Source organism: Ailuropoda melanoleuca, chromosome 2 (assembly GCF_002007445.2).
Source record: "Ailuropoda melanoleuca isolate Jingjing chromosome 2, ASM200744v2, whole genome shotgun sequence".
NCBI lineage: Eukaryota > Metazoa > Chordata > Mammalia > Carnivora > Ursidae > Ailuropoda > Ailuropoda melanoleuca.
Window position 1 is genome coordinate 28,982,226 of NC_048219.1, and position 14,399 is coordinate 28,996,624.

General features: G+C 42.2%; 2 protein-coding genes across 7 annotated transcripts in view; one reads left to right on the forward strand and one right to left on the reverse strand.

The window, feature by feature from the left end:
- TMEM59 (transmembrane protein 59) overlaps positions 1-4,168 on the reverse strand; it is a 31,466-nt gene extending 27,298 nt beyond the window's left edge. Inside the window, exons 1-2 of one of the 4 annotated variants that reach the window (XM_019795855.2) lie at positions 3,900-4,168; positions 354-386 (exon numbers count right to left, since the gene is read on the reverse strand). In XM_019795855.2, coding sequence (XP_019651414.1) covers positions 354-386; positions 3,900-4,088 — 222 coding nt within the window. In that variant the 5' untranslated portion in view covers positions 4,089-4,168. The remainder of the gene's footprint in view (positions 1-353; positions 387-3,899) is intronic. The other 3 variants (XM_019795856.2, XM_002915747.4, XM_011220407.3) reach the window with 3 other exon arrangements.
- A 114-nt stretch (positions 4,169-4,282) lies between these two features.
- The window catches only part of TCEANC2 (transcription elongation factor A N-terminal and central domain containing 2), a 47,036-nt gene continuing 36,919 nt past the window's right edge, over positions 4,283-14,399 (forward strand). For 2 of the 3 annotated variants that reach the window (XM_034653085.1, XM_011220408.3), the window contains exons 1-2: positions 4,283-4,634; positions 5,250-5,394. In XM_034653085.1, the coding sequence (XP_034508976.1) occupies positions 5,293-5,394 (102 nt within the window). In that variant the 5' untranslated portion in view covers positions 4,283-4,634; positions 5,250-5,292. Of the gene's footprint in view, positions 4,635-5,249; positions 5,395-14,399 lie in introns of those variants that run through there. The other variant, XM_034653071.1, reaches the window with a different exon arrangement.

Genomic DNA, 14,399 nt, shown 5'->3' on the forward strand with positions numbered 1-14,399 from the left:
GTTACCTATCTAAATCTCAGTTTTCTCATCAGAAAAGGAGATAATAGCTATAAATTATCTCCAAACCCCTCAATAACGCTGGAACATAGCTATTCCTGGTGTAGTGCCGGGACACAGACGGTGCTCAATAAATGGTAGTAGGGTTAAGCACGATAATAGATTTTTTTGAAACAGGAAACAACAGTTACAGGCATCATTGTCTATGGGAGCTCAGGAGAGGGTTGATTCTTCATGATGGGAAAATGTTAACTGTAATAAGACTAATAACAATGTCTTCAACAGGCTTTTGTTAGATGAAATACATACAGTATTTGACACAAACCAGTACATGTGGGGGAGTCCCCTCAACTTACTGTGTGATCCACTGTGTACAAATTGGCGGGCACCTAATAAGGAAGCAAACAGCATGTGCATATACCAGTTAGCAATCAATGGAAGAGAAAGGTATGCATTTCTTTCCAGCAGAAGGATTAGTAAGATGTATGCAGCAGCAACAACCCATTTAGAAGAGATGGCTGCAGTCTGACATCAAATAAGCGTTACCATGTAATTTTGAAGCTAGAGTGTTTTTGGACCTCAGTTCTAGTTGCATGTATTGTTAAAGTGAAACTAAAATAATTTTAACAATTAAGATAAATTTCATACCTGAGTAGCTTTTGCAGCTTTGTAAAGCAGTGGAAGAGTTCTCTTATGTATTTGCAGCATCACATATCTCCTTATACGGCACAGAGGAAGCTTGAGCTCAATAGTATGAGCGATATTGCATGCCATTTGTAGGTTTTCTTTTCTTAAACCAAGCCAATAAACCCTTCAGTCCCATTTTCAAAAGAGAGTATGGCATGCTGCAAAGAGCCTAGGTCCAGGAATCAGTCCTGCTTTGAAGCTCAGCCTCACCACTTGTACTGTACAACCTTGGGCAAGTGACAATCTCTCTCAGCCTCAGTTTCCTCGATTGTAAGATGTGGACAATACTCTTATGTCAATCTTCATTATGATGAGGATTGTACACTTTATATCCACAATATCATGAATATTATGCCATACTATCTAATAAATAGGCATAATAATAATATATTTAATGAGCACCTACAATGTGCCAGATACCATGCTAACACTTAAGGTATTATACAATGTCCAGCAGAGTAGGGCCTCAATTGGTAGCTATTAAGAATCATATCCTTATTCCAACTGTTTCATGTAGTAGATAATATTATTATTCTAAGTAAATATTTCATGCTCTGTGTATGTCAAATGATTGGCAAGCTTAACTCAAATGTATCTCCTCTGATTAAGAGCACAAGGGAAAGGTGCTCCCCACCAAACTGAACGCCAGCTAAATAACCAGAAGGGACCTCAATGATACTATTTATAGAATATATGCATTTTCTTTCCCAGAGCTAAGTCAAGCTAACTGTTCTCATTATTCAGCACCACTGATACTATACATATCAAATTGGTTTTATGTGCTAAGAGTGCCACATACATTATCTTTAATCCCCACACCAGCTCTGTAAGGTGTGAGATTTTACTTTATTTTTATTTTTTTACAGTTGACAAAATGCAGTCACAAGAAGTTAAGTGATCAGCAAAGATACACAGGTAGTAAAAGTGGAGCTGGAAACGGAACCCAGGCTTGTATGGTTCCAGAGCCCACACTCTTTAAAAATGACCAGCTTGGCTCTAATTAGCTTTGTTGTTAACACAGCACTCCTCTCTTGTATTTGAACCCAGACAAATGATGCAATTGCACTTTTGAGGAAGGTTAAATGATAACTACATTGGAATTTTAAAATAACTACTTACAAACAGATATTCTACTTTCTTGCAACAAATAATTAATTCCGAAAAAGAGTCATTAAAATGAGATTTCTATCTTCCACTTGCAAATACCAGACTGAAAGGCTATGTGAGCTTCTAAATTCATCTAATTTCTTATAACGCACACTGCTTTTTCCTGAACTGCAAAACGCAATAATTCAGAGGGCCAACAGAAAATCAGTGAAATAAGTAAATTAAATATTTTTGATACAACTTTATTAATAGAAGGCAGCACAACGTAGCCAGTTTTAGGACTGAATTCTTACTACTCCACTACTTCCTAGCTATGTGACCTTAGGCAAGTCACTTAACCTTTCAGAGCCTCAACTGTAAAATCCTACTTGCATGGTTGTGACAATTAGGGATAATGGGTATAAATCTCTCATCATAGTGGCTAACAGAAAGTAGACAATAAATTTTAAGTCCATCTAACATACAGGGAGCCAAATGACTTCAAGTTCCTGGTGAGAACATCTTTAATGAATAAGCAAAAGTGACTTATAGATATCACATCAACTGTTAAAAACTGTTGAATAGTGGATGTTATAAAAGTTTATACATGTTATAAAACTGAAGTTTCCAGAAACATTTATATTATTTAGTTATTCTCCCAGCATTCTGGGTCATACTACAAGTTTGCTAGGAAAATCTCAAAAAAGGAAAAAAAACAACCAAACACTAGAAGGATACAAAATAAGTCTCCTTTCAATGGCAGACCAAATAAATCTTAGTTTCCTCATACAATCTTCTTAACGATGACAGTTGTATAAGTAGAGAAGAAAGTAATGTGTTTAGGGGCAGTACACATTGATTTAAACCTGGAAGTCGCAATCTCTCATTTCTTATTCCTGACTGCTATATTAGTGTCTGACTGAAAATTTTAGGATGACCAATCTCCAACACTTTTTCTTGAAAACTGATAAATCCCATGCAACGTAAAATCCTGCAGTAAACAGACATATGGGAAGTGAAAGCATTTAGAGCTTTTCATTTTAAAGACCTGAAAGCATTTGCCATTAAGGAACATCGAAAGTTCACTGGCCCTCGCCTCGTGGTCACATTGTAGTCTGAGAGAGCAGAGAGGGCTAGCCACACAGTTAAACCAACAGCAAAGAGGAAATGAAGGGAATACAAGGAGAAAAAGACCAGTAACAACAGCAAAAGCTCTTAGGAGAAAAGGCAGTGGGGGGAAGGGTGCATATAACCAAATTACATATGGGAAAGGGTGGGGAGTCACCACACAATTTAGAATGTTGAGTAAACAGAGTTCCTAAGCTGGAAAAAAAAAAAAAAAACTTGAGAAGTAAAATGGAATTAAACGAAAGGCATCACCCGCAGCCGGACAAGAAGTGAAAGCAGGGTCACTCCCCTCGGTAAACCGGGACCCCCAGCCCCCAGGGGCAGTCTCTTTTCTATACCCGCGCCACGAATTCCCTCTGTCTTCTGCACTGAATGGTAAGTCCTCTGAATGCACAAACCTAACTGCTTCTTCTCTAAGCCACCCCAAGCCCTAGTGGCAGCGTCTTGCACACTGTAATTCAACACAGGCGGAAAGCCCTGTGCGTCTCACAACTCCTAGGGCTGACTTAATATATTTCATACCACGGTGGAATTATCTCCTTGTCTGACTCCCAGAACAGCCTGTGCGCTCCGGGCCCAGAGAGGCGCTCAGTAAACATGGGTTATGAACTAACCTTTGTGGGCTTGCATATCTGCTCCCCCCCCCCACCATCCTTACGCTCCTTGAAGGTGAAGACCCTGCATTAATCATCCGTAGCCTCTTCCCCATCGGAGTGCTCGTCTCCCCAGTCGCCCCGCAAGCTACCAGAGGAAAGGGGTCATGTCTTGCTCATCTCTGCGTCCCCAGCCTATTATAGGGTGGATGCAGCACAAACTTCCGGTAATTACAGCAGGAAAGGGGTGCGGGTAGAATTAGGGAAGAAAACAAGAGCTACACAGGTGGGAGACAGCGGCTGAAGGGTGTGGGTTCGACACCCAGGTTCCCAGGCCGACACAAGGGCGAGAGAGCGGAGAGATGGGAGGCCAGGGGAGGGTCATAGCCCGGTTCCGACGGGCCCTACCTTGGGGTAGGTATGCAAGGGGAAGGTCAACTGACAGGCCCGGTGACAAGACGCCGTATCACCCAAGATCGAGTCAAACGCTTCAGCCGAAGCGGTCCCCGAGCCTCCGGCCAGGGCCATGGTCAGCAGCAGCAGCGGCGGGAGCCCCAGTTGGGCCCTGACCCAGAGGCTCCCCTTCGGCGCCGCCATTTTGTTCCCTCTGTCACAGCAGCTCAGCTTGTTGCTGTTTTCTTTTCAGGGTTTCCTCCGCCTTCCGGGGCCAGCCCCTTCCCCGCCCCTCAGGCCGCCGCTTCCGCCTCCGCCGTCTCCTCAGCTCCGCCCTGACCCGCCCAAAACTGCCGCCTCCCGCCCCACCTCCGGGTCTGCGAACTTTTCCTAGGTTGGCAAGAAGCGATGGAACCAATCATCGCGAGTATTAGAGCGAACCGGGCTTCCCTGACTCCTTCCCTCCGCGGGGCACGCTGGTGCATGTAGTTCTTTGCAGGCCGATGGCACACGTTGGGGCCGGGAAAGTCGGTCTCGGATAACTACAGTCGCCCTGGGCGCGCCTCTCCCGCTTCTTTGCAGTGCATTCTGGGGAGTGTGGTTTGCGGAGGTTCTGAGGCGCTCTGAGGTTGGAGAAACCACCGTCCCGGAAGGAAGCGTCAGTTTAATTCTGACCACCGCGGTCCAGGAGTGTGTCCTCAGAGGTTGCAATCGGGAAAGGTCCAGCTGCTGGCAGGGCTGCTTTTTCTGGTGGGTCTCACGTCAGACCGTTTTTGGTTCCCCTTCCTGGGCTCCTGAGTGCTGAGGGTAGAGGAAGGTGGTGTTTCCCTTTGCCCAGGGATCCACGGCGCGACAGTCGTGAATTGGGTCCTCGGACCACCGAGCAGTTTCTGGAGATGGCTGCTTGTTGTGAGGACCCTGCTGAGATCTGGAGGTGGTTGTTGGTTGCTCGTTATTAGGGGAACCTTTGGGATTGTGATTATGGTGGGGTAGTTGTTAATATTGAGCCTCATGGAACCCCGTGTCTCTTAACTCTGCCTCAACCTCACCTAAGTTGAGAAAGGCTTTTAGTAAGTCACCGGGTTCAATGCCTGGCCCAATATTGGAATCCCCTGCACAGCGTGCACTTCTGAAAACTAGGCATCTCCTAACTCAGGAATTACACCGATTGTTGTATACAGTTTCAGTTCTTAGGAAGATACTCCTTTTCCAAGACGAAATTTTCTTTCGTGTAAATTCCAACCAACAGTCCTCATAATTCAGGAATGCTTCCAGAATAGAGTAGAAGCCCATTGTGTCACTTTAGGGAGAACACATCAAAGCAGTTTTCATGACGTTTCAGAATCTTCCCTCTTTCTTGAGCAGAAAGCACCACAAGCACGTGAAGGTAGTTGGCAGTCCTCTAGCAATGGATAAATTCGTCATTCGAACGCCTAGAATCCAAAATAGTCCTCAGAAGAAAGATCCTGGTGGAAAGATTTACAAGCAGGCCACGATTGAATCTCTGAAGGTGAGAGGGAATCTGGGGCTAGAGAAAATGTGGAAAAGACTGTGGTAGCAAGGCGGTGCGGAGTCCTACTGTGGAAGACCTATGAATTCTTTCTTGCTGTGGTTTCTCCCCAAAGTGTTCCTGACCACTCCTAATTTGTTTCCTCCCTACTCTGTACAGACTTCCACTTACCAATTCCCATATGCACTTTTGTTACTCTTCTGATTACTTTGGCTGTATGATATGTTTTGCTGGCTGAGAGAACAAGCCCCCTAGGTTATTTTTTTTTTTGCAAGATTTTCTTGTCTGTTAGGAATATTAACCTCTGAAATATGATTCTGTGTACTCTGTACAAACTCAGTAAGGCGGGGTGATGATAGTCTACTCTCGAGTCTTACTGGCCAAAACTGTATCACATGGCCTTCACAGCTATAGCTGAGACTGGAAACAGACTGTGTGAATGCACTCTTTGCAACCTCTACATGTCTGATTTGTGTTTGAAAAGAAGAGGCAAGGAATAAATACAGAATAGACAACAATGAATCAATGGACATGGGTACCCAATTAATGGTTAAGTAAGAATTATTTCACTAAAAACAAACAAACACTTTGAATTAGTTCCCTGTGCCTTCTTGACCTTTTTCATTTCTGGTCTTTTTTTTTCAGTTCCTTTATTGGTTCCTCCTCCTCCACTAGACTGCTAATATTTGTGCTCCCAGGAGCTTTGTCACGTTTTATGTATTTGGCCAGGGTAACTTTACTTATCTTAAGGCTTCCCATGCTGATGACTGCCAGACTTGTACTTCTAGCCTAGGTCTCTGATTGATGGTGAGAGTGGGATCTGGGGCTAGAGAAGATGTGCAAAGGGCTGTGATAGCAAGGTGGTGTGCAGAGTACTTGACCTATGTACTCAGATGGACTCCTCTTCTAAATATGCCACAGGCTTACCAGACCCATATTAGAAATTAGTGCAGGGGTGTGTAAAGAGAAGCCCTGAGTTCTAGGCCCTCCTGTGCAAGTGGGTCATCTTTAGCAAGTCATTTCCTTAACTAGGATCTCACTTTGTCCTCATCTGTAAAATGTAGGGGTTGAACTTTATCAGTATTTCTTTTTTTTTTTTAAGATTTTGTTTATTTATTTGAGAGAGGGAAAGAGAGCACAAGCCGGGGTGGAGGGGCAGAGGGAGAGGGAAAGCAGACTCTCCACTGAGCAGGGACCTGCCACGGGGCTTAATCCCAGGACCCTGGGATCATGACCTGAGCCGAAGGCAGCCACTTAACTAACTGAGCCACTTGGGTGCCCCATTAGTATTTCTTCAAAGGAACATTGTCATTTGGGGCAAGGTAATTCTTCATTATTTGGAACTGTCCTGTGAGTTATAGGACATTCACCATCCCTGGCCTTCAGATACTAAATGCCAATAGCACATCCCATTGTGATAAGCAAAACTGCCCTCACATATCTCCAGGCACCCTTGGTTGAGAGCTACTGAATTCTGGATGGTCTAAAAATCTCTCTTGGTCTGGGAGTTCTGTGCATCATCAAAATTTTCAGCTGTCTCTGTTTTGTCAGAGTACTCATGGAGCTGTATACAACAGCAGCTCTCAATGACACATGGTGGTGGGCAGGACTGTGATATCAAACTGGAAGAAAAAGAGGAGGGTAGTAATTGAACTACTCATACACTCATACACACACACCCAGATTGTAATATACCTCCACCTGCCTCTTCTCCCCTCTTCATCCCCACTTATGCCCCAGTTGAGTCCCTGTGTCAAGATGAGAATACATCATGTGAAGATTATGGAAGTAGAATAAGCAATAAGTGTAGGGAGAATAACATTCCCCTTAAATGCAGTAGCTTTTCTCTCAAACCTGTTCTTTATTCTCCTGTATTTAATTTTTATTTATTTACTTATTTGTTTTTATTTATCTTTTAGAGAGAGAGAGCACACGAGTTCGAGCAGGGGAGGGGCAAAGGGAAAGAGAGAGACTCTTAAGCAGGCTTCAAGCTCAGGGCAGGGATCATGACCTGAGCTGAAATCAAGAGTCGGACACTTAACTGACTGAGCCCCCCAGGTGCCCCTTCCTGTGTATTTACGTTTAAATCCATATACCAAGTTACTGGGACTAGAAACTTGGAAACAATCCTCAACTCTTTTCTCTCTTATATTCAGCTTTCAATTTTGCCTCCAAAAAATCCTCCTTGTCCTTACATCTCCCACTTTAAATTAAAAAAACCTCTCGTCTAGAACAGTGCCATGGTCTGGTAACTTGTCTCCCTGCCTTTGGCATCCTCTTTCATTCTCCCTTCCACACTTAAGCCAGAGAAATAAAAGAAAAGAAAATCTCCTCAGGTCACTTCCCTGCCTCATCCTTCAGTGGTTTCTCATTACCTATCGATGAAGACATTTCTTTACATGGCACCCGAGTCCCTCTGTGACCTGGCATCTGCCTGCCTCATTCCCGGCTGCTCCTCTTGTTTGCATTCTATCCAATGTCAGCCACTCACAATTTCCCTGAGATGGTGTGCTGTTTCATATCTCTGTACCTTTGCCTGTGCTGTCCTGTTTGCCTGGAATGGCCTTACTCTCTTGTCCTGGTGGCAATGTAGTGTGATAATTAAGAACACAGACTCTGGAGCCAAACTGCCTATGTTTAAATCCCAGCCATGCCACTTATTATTTGTGTGACCTTGGGGAAGTTATATAACCTTCTCTGTGTCTTTATCTATAAAATGGAATTGATGATATCTATTTTATAAGGTAGTTATGAAGGTTGAATGAGTCAATATATGTAAAGTGCTTGGAACAGAACCTGGTACATACTAAGTAATGTGCAAGTGTTTGCTGTTATCATCAATTTATGACCTCCTGTTTGTCCCCCATGATCTAGTTCAAGGGTCCCCTCTATTATGAGGCCTTTCCCAATCACCCTTCTGTCCCCCAGACGGAAAACCAATCTAATCACTCCCTTCTCTAAGTTATCCCTGTATCTTTTTTTTTAAGATTTTATTTATTTAGTCAGAGAGAGAGAGCAAGAGCTAGCACAAGCAGGGGAACAACAGGCAGGGGGAGAAGCAGTCTTCTTGCCTAGCAGGGAGCCCGATGCGGGACTCAATCCCAGGACCCTGGGATCATGACCTGAGCTGAAGGCAGACGCCTAACTGACTGAGCCAGCCAGGCGCCCCATCCATCGCTGTATCTTAAACATGCCCCTATCATTGCCCTTATTTGTGCTGTATGGTGTTTTTTTAAATGCTGTACACCACATACTCTGAGCTTCTCGAAAGACTGCGTCTTACTGATTTCTGTGTCCCCAGTACTTGGCACAGAGTTTGGGACATAAGGGATCACAGTACATTTTTCTGAAAGACCAAATGAACTAAAACGCTAAAAGCCTTGGCATGGCATATGAGACCCATCCTGTTCTGCCCCAGGGAGCCTTCTCATTCCATCCCTTATAGCTCCCCTTTCCCAGGAATGTATTCCAGCCACACCCCACATTTTGCTGGTCTCTGTATAAACTAGTCTCTTTCATGTCTCCAGGGATTTGGCTTGATGCTGGTCCCTTTTTCTGAAATTTTTTTCTTCCTTTTTATGGAGATTGCTCTACTCATTTGTGAACCCACTCAAGTGTGACTTGCCCTGTGAATCCTAGATTATAAATTTCATGAGTACAGGGACCTTGGGAATTTTATTTACTTCTGTATCCTTGGCACATATTAAGTGGTCAATAAGTATTTGTTAAATAAGTGAATGTTGAAGTGCTTTCTGGGTCCTTTGGGGGGAATGAATCCTGCCCTCTTCAATACTATCTCAGTACTTGGTTCAAATATTTCTCATAGCACTTACCTTACTGTATTTTAATTATCAGATTACCTGTACTTTTCTGCAGTCTACTATAAACTCCCAAGGACCGCAGTATCTTACTAGGTTCTGATTCTGCTCCAAGACCTAATGCAGTGCCTGCTCCGTTGTAGGTAAAAATTTATGGAATAAAGAATAATCATTCTTATTTGGGGATGCCCTTGCAGGGTCTGGATAGTAAACTGTCTAACAAATATTATTGCGAAACAACTTTATGCCCAGCAGTATGCTAGATACCCCAGGGAACATAAAAGAAATTTAAGATGAAAGTATGAGCCCTCATGGGATTTCCTATTGGGGGATCATATTATAAGAAATTAATAAGTAATGATAGAAAATCATATGTGGTCCATTACAAAATTGTTGTTTAGACAGTAAGGGCTAAGAGTTCAGAGGAAGGAGCTCAGTGTCTGTTTTAGTGCTCAGAGCACCTTAAAGGGTTGAAAAGATTTGGCTAGGTAGAGGGAAGTAGTGACATAGAACCACTTAATAAGCGGTACTTGCTTTTCTCTTTCCTTTGTGCGCACACACATGCTTACTGTATGTGTACACGATGACAACTTAAAACTAAGTTGAGTTAAATTTGAATTCTAGAGAGTTAGATCTTCTCTACTAAGTCACTTATTCCCACACACCAGCATCACAGTTAAATGCCAAGAATCTGCTGAATGTTCAAGCCTCAGTTTCCTCGTCAGTAACATCAGAAATAAGTATATCTAACCTGCAGGGTTATTAGGAGAGCTAAATAGATAAATGCATATCGAAAGGGCTAAGCATTGTGCCAGGCATGCAGTAAAACTGATCAATAATTTCCTCTTTTCATGTGTGGAAAAGGAGAAGCTTGTGTAGGAAAACTAGAGCTGGGACCAGTGATGATGAGAGTGATAGTAATCATTACTGCCAACGTTTATTGAGCCCATTTCTATGGGCCTCGAATTGTGCTAAGTGCTTTACATATATTAACTCTTTAAATTCTAATGACAGCTCTGTGAAATGGACGCTTTTATCATTTATATTTTAGAGATGAAGAATCTAAGGCACTGAAAGATTAAGTAGCTTGCCCAAGGTTATGCAGCTGTAAGTGGCAGAGCTGGGATTTGAACTAGACAGTCTGGTTCCACTGTCTGCCCCCTATGGGTGAACTAAGAAAGGGGAGCTTTCTGAATGTCAAGCAGAGAAGGTATAAAAAATCTTGGAATATTAGGAACATTGTACTTCTGTTATCACTTTATTACAAGTAATTTTGCCATAGTCTTACCACATTGAATAAAAGTGAGACCCAATAGAGCTCGTGTAGTATACATTTGAATGGTAAAGGTTAATTTGGTTAATCTCTTCTTACTCCCTTAAGGGAAAGTGATTTGTTTTTTTGGTTGCAATAGGAGATTTTTGTTTATTGAAAGATTCTAGGATATGCTAATTCTTTTAGGTTTAGTACTTTAGAATGCTCTGTAAACCTTTGCTCCTTTTGTAGTATTGAGCAGCCAATAGATTTTTCCCCCGCCCCCTCTGGTGGGATGGTTTCCATCTTGTCAAACTTGGTGTTTCAACCATCCACAACTGTAAGACCAGATGGTATAGGAGACAGCACATATTCTTTCTGGTGATAACCTTTCCACTATTCATGTGGCTCCCCCTTTGATACCTTGTGTCCATTTCCCTTGTTCCTCTAAATAATTCAGAGAACAACTTGAAATACCTGTTTGGGGACCCATATTTGGACAGAAATAAGGAAACATTCTTGGATATATATGGAATTCTTCTGTTCTGGAATTGACTGTAGTTCTATTTCTGAACTAAAATTTCAGATCTGAAAACTACACTGGACTTCATTCCTTAAGGGTAGAGATGGCTTTGTTCAATTATACCTACTGTGCAGTGGAGATAGACAGATAAATTGTTCCAACCCTAAAATGGCTCATAGAGGGGAAGACAGCCTTATAAAAAAGTATATGCATAAAATGCAGATACAGTACTAAAAGTATGTCCACATTACAGAGGACCCAAAAGGGAGTGTGGTCAAATTTGGTAGGAGGGAGTCAAGAAAGGCCTCATAGAAGAGAGGATACGTGAAAAGAGTCTTAAAATATAAACAGGTGTTTATCATATGGTTGAGGCAAAAAAAAGAGCATCCCACACAGGGTGTGAAATACTGCAGTTCATTTAGGCAGGTTCAAATAGTTTGCTGTAGCTGGAGCAAATTATGAGGCTGAAAAACATGTCAGGAGCCAAGTCATGTAAGGCCTTTTATGCCATGCTAGACTTTGGGTTTCTGTAGTTCCATATATTGGAAAGGTCTGATGTGGAATCCCTAACCTCATTCCAACCATATAGAAATGCTGGATAAAAAAGTCTCTAATACATAGCTGAGCTTGAAAGCAGGAAAGAGAAATCCTCAGATGCCAGGAAGAGAGAGGAAATTCAAACCCTGAGCTTTAGGTGGGAGCTGAAGCTAAACAATTTTATGAAACCAGATATAATGCGTGGGGTGTGAGGTTTTAGGGCCAGTATGGGAACTGCAGGTAAGACCTCAGGCTAATAATTCCCACTTGCAGCTGGGAGCCAAACAGGTCGACCATGTTTGTGAAAAATGAACTAGAAAAATTCCGTCCACTAGTCCAAGGAAACAACGTGAAGACTGTGATCTTCTCATGGGTTTTGGATGGAAAAAGAATTGACTACAATAAATTAGGACCCCACACTTACTACTATGCATAGTTTTAAATTTACACTCTGGGCAAAACTGAAAAAAATAGCATAAAAACTGGTATAGAAACAGAGAAATCCAGAGGCTTTGGCCAAGGCAAATTTGAGATTTCCCTGTTAAAACATCTCACAACCTAGGGCACCTGATTCCCATAGAGAACAATCTCCATTGAAGATGAACTCATGGTCAAAATTACAAACTCTCCAAGAAAATTAATTTCCTGGTGGGAAAATGAGCAGACAGAGATAAAGAATAGCATTTCTACCCCAAGAAGTAGCGATAAGAGTACAACCCCAAAGAGATCTTTATGTGAATTTTCACAGAGATAAAAGACTAGAAATTATAAGAAAAGAACGGGATAGTATGAAGAGAAAGTGGGCAGATTTTGAGGAAAATATTAAGTCGTCTGATGAAAAAATTATTTGCTGACGCAGAAGCACATTGAGTAGGTAAAAAGTAGAGAAGCATAGCTACAGAGAGAAATGGTGGATTGGAAGCTCGATGTGAGGAAATCACTTAGAATGCCTCACAGAGAAATAGAGGAAAATATGAAAGAACAGTTATGGTACATGAAGGACAGACAAGTCATTTATGTTTCTAATAGGGGTTTCTACAGTAGAGGCTTATGAGGAAGATACTGACACAGATTTCACTGAGCTTACATCTTAAAAATTGTGAGGGTGAACACTAAAATGATAGCAACAGAATGTATCATTTCCAAACCGTAAAGAAAAACAAGATCAAAGAAAATTTAAACTGTTAAAGGTAAGAAAGGAAAAGAAGCAAAGAGGAAGTGTATCCAGTTCTATCAGTAACCATAATACATGCAAATGGATTAGCCATGCCTGTTAAAAGATAGAAATTCTCAGATTGGATGGCGGATGGGGTCAAAATAAAGCCACCATAGGCTATTTAAAGCATAATGACCTAGAAAAATTGAAAGTCAAGACATGGAAGACAATATTGAATATGTCATAGGCAGGCGTTCATCCAAACAGTGTTTATAACTGGAAAAATATTGGGTGGGGGGACCCTAAATAGCTATTAGGGGAAGAGATTTTAGAATTCTAGTTCATTTATATATAAAAATAATGGAACACTATTCATTACTATTAAATGGATCAGCTGGGTTTATATATATCAGTATGAATGAATCAAGAAAATATAATGAGTGAAAAAAGCCTTTTGCAGAATAATATATTTATACTTCACACCTTCTTCCTATGAAAATATCCCCTTACCTGGTTTCATTTATTTATTTTACAACCATTTAACACTAATGATACTGCTTTATATTGTAGCAGATCATAACAAAGGACTCATCTCATTTTTGGCTAAAGCACCTAAAGGCTGAGAACAAAGCAGAGTGTTCCCAGATGAGACCCTAGACTGCAGAACTTGAGAAGGCAGTACATGAAGACCGATCTTGGAATCCTGAACACATCACCTACCCTAGGCTATGAAGAATGTTGAAGTTAAGGGAAGAGAGGAGAAAATAAATAAAGGAAGAGAGAAGAGAGAGTTCCTTTGGATAAAGTGGGAGGGCTGTGGTGTTTTCACTTGGAGAACTTGACCTCTGTTCCTGGAGCTGGTGGATAGACACAGAGACTAGACCTGTGCCTGGGAAGGTCTAAAACAGAGAGAGTGGCTGCATGGGAAGGCTGTTAACCCTTAGAATTCTTCAGGGCAAAGATGTGAGCACAGCAGAGAAAATGCTGGCTGGCCTGGAGTAGAATTAAAGGGGTTAGGTTCACAAGGATCTTTGCAAGGATAGTGACACCCCTACAGAGAGTCTTTGTAAAGTGGTTTGCCCAAAACTGGGGACTTGTCGTCGGCTGGCTGGAAGAGGTATTGCCGACGTTAACCAGGGCTGTAGGTGAGGTCTCAACAATGCGAGCTCTCCAAGGAACCACAGAAGCATCCCACATGACAAAAAGAGTCAGCTTTGCACATCTGCCAAGTCTAGAGAGCACACTAAAACCTGATTCAGTGGACTATCACAGAAGAAGGACAGGCTTTCCCTGTCCCTTACTGCTCGTCCTTTTCCCAGCTTCAAACTTGGAAGGGTGAGAGGTCAAAGCAAACAAGCAGATGGGGGAGGATGGGAAGCAAAGATGAGAGGAGTCAGATGTCTCCCACCTTGGGCTGCTAGGCTGGAAGCAGACCCCAGCTAGGGAAGGGACTTGAGACCTTTTTTTTTTTTTAGTTGCTTTTTATTGAACTATAATCTGCATATAGAAAAGTGGACAAATCATGAGTGTACATTTTGACAGATTTTCACAAAGTGAACACACCTGTGTCACCAGGATCCAGATCAAGAAACAGAACATTACCAGAATCCCAGAAGCTGTCTGTGCCCCCTTCCTTTCCCTAACTGGGCCTACCTCCCCCAGGGTAGTAACCATGCAAGATAAGATTTTTTTTGTGATTATAAAAGCAACTTTATTATT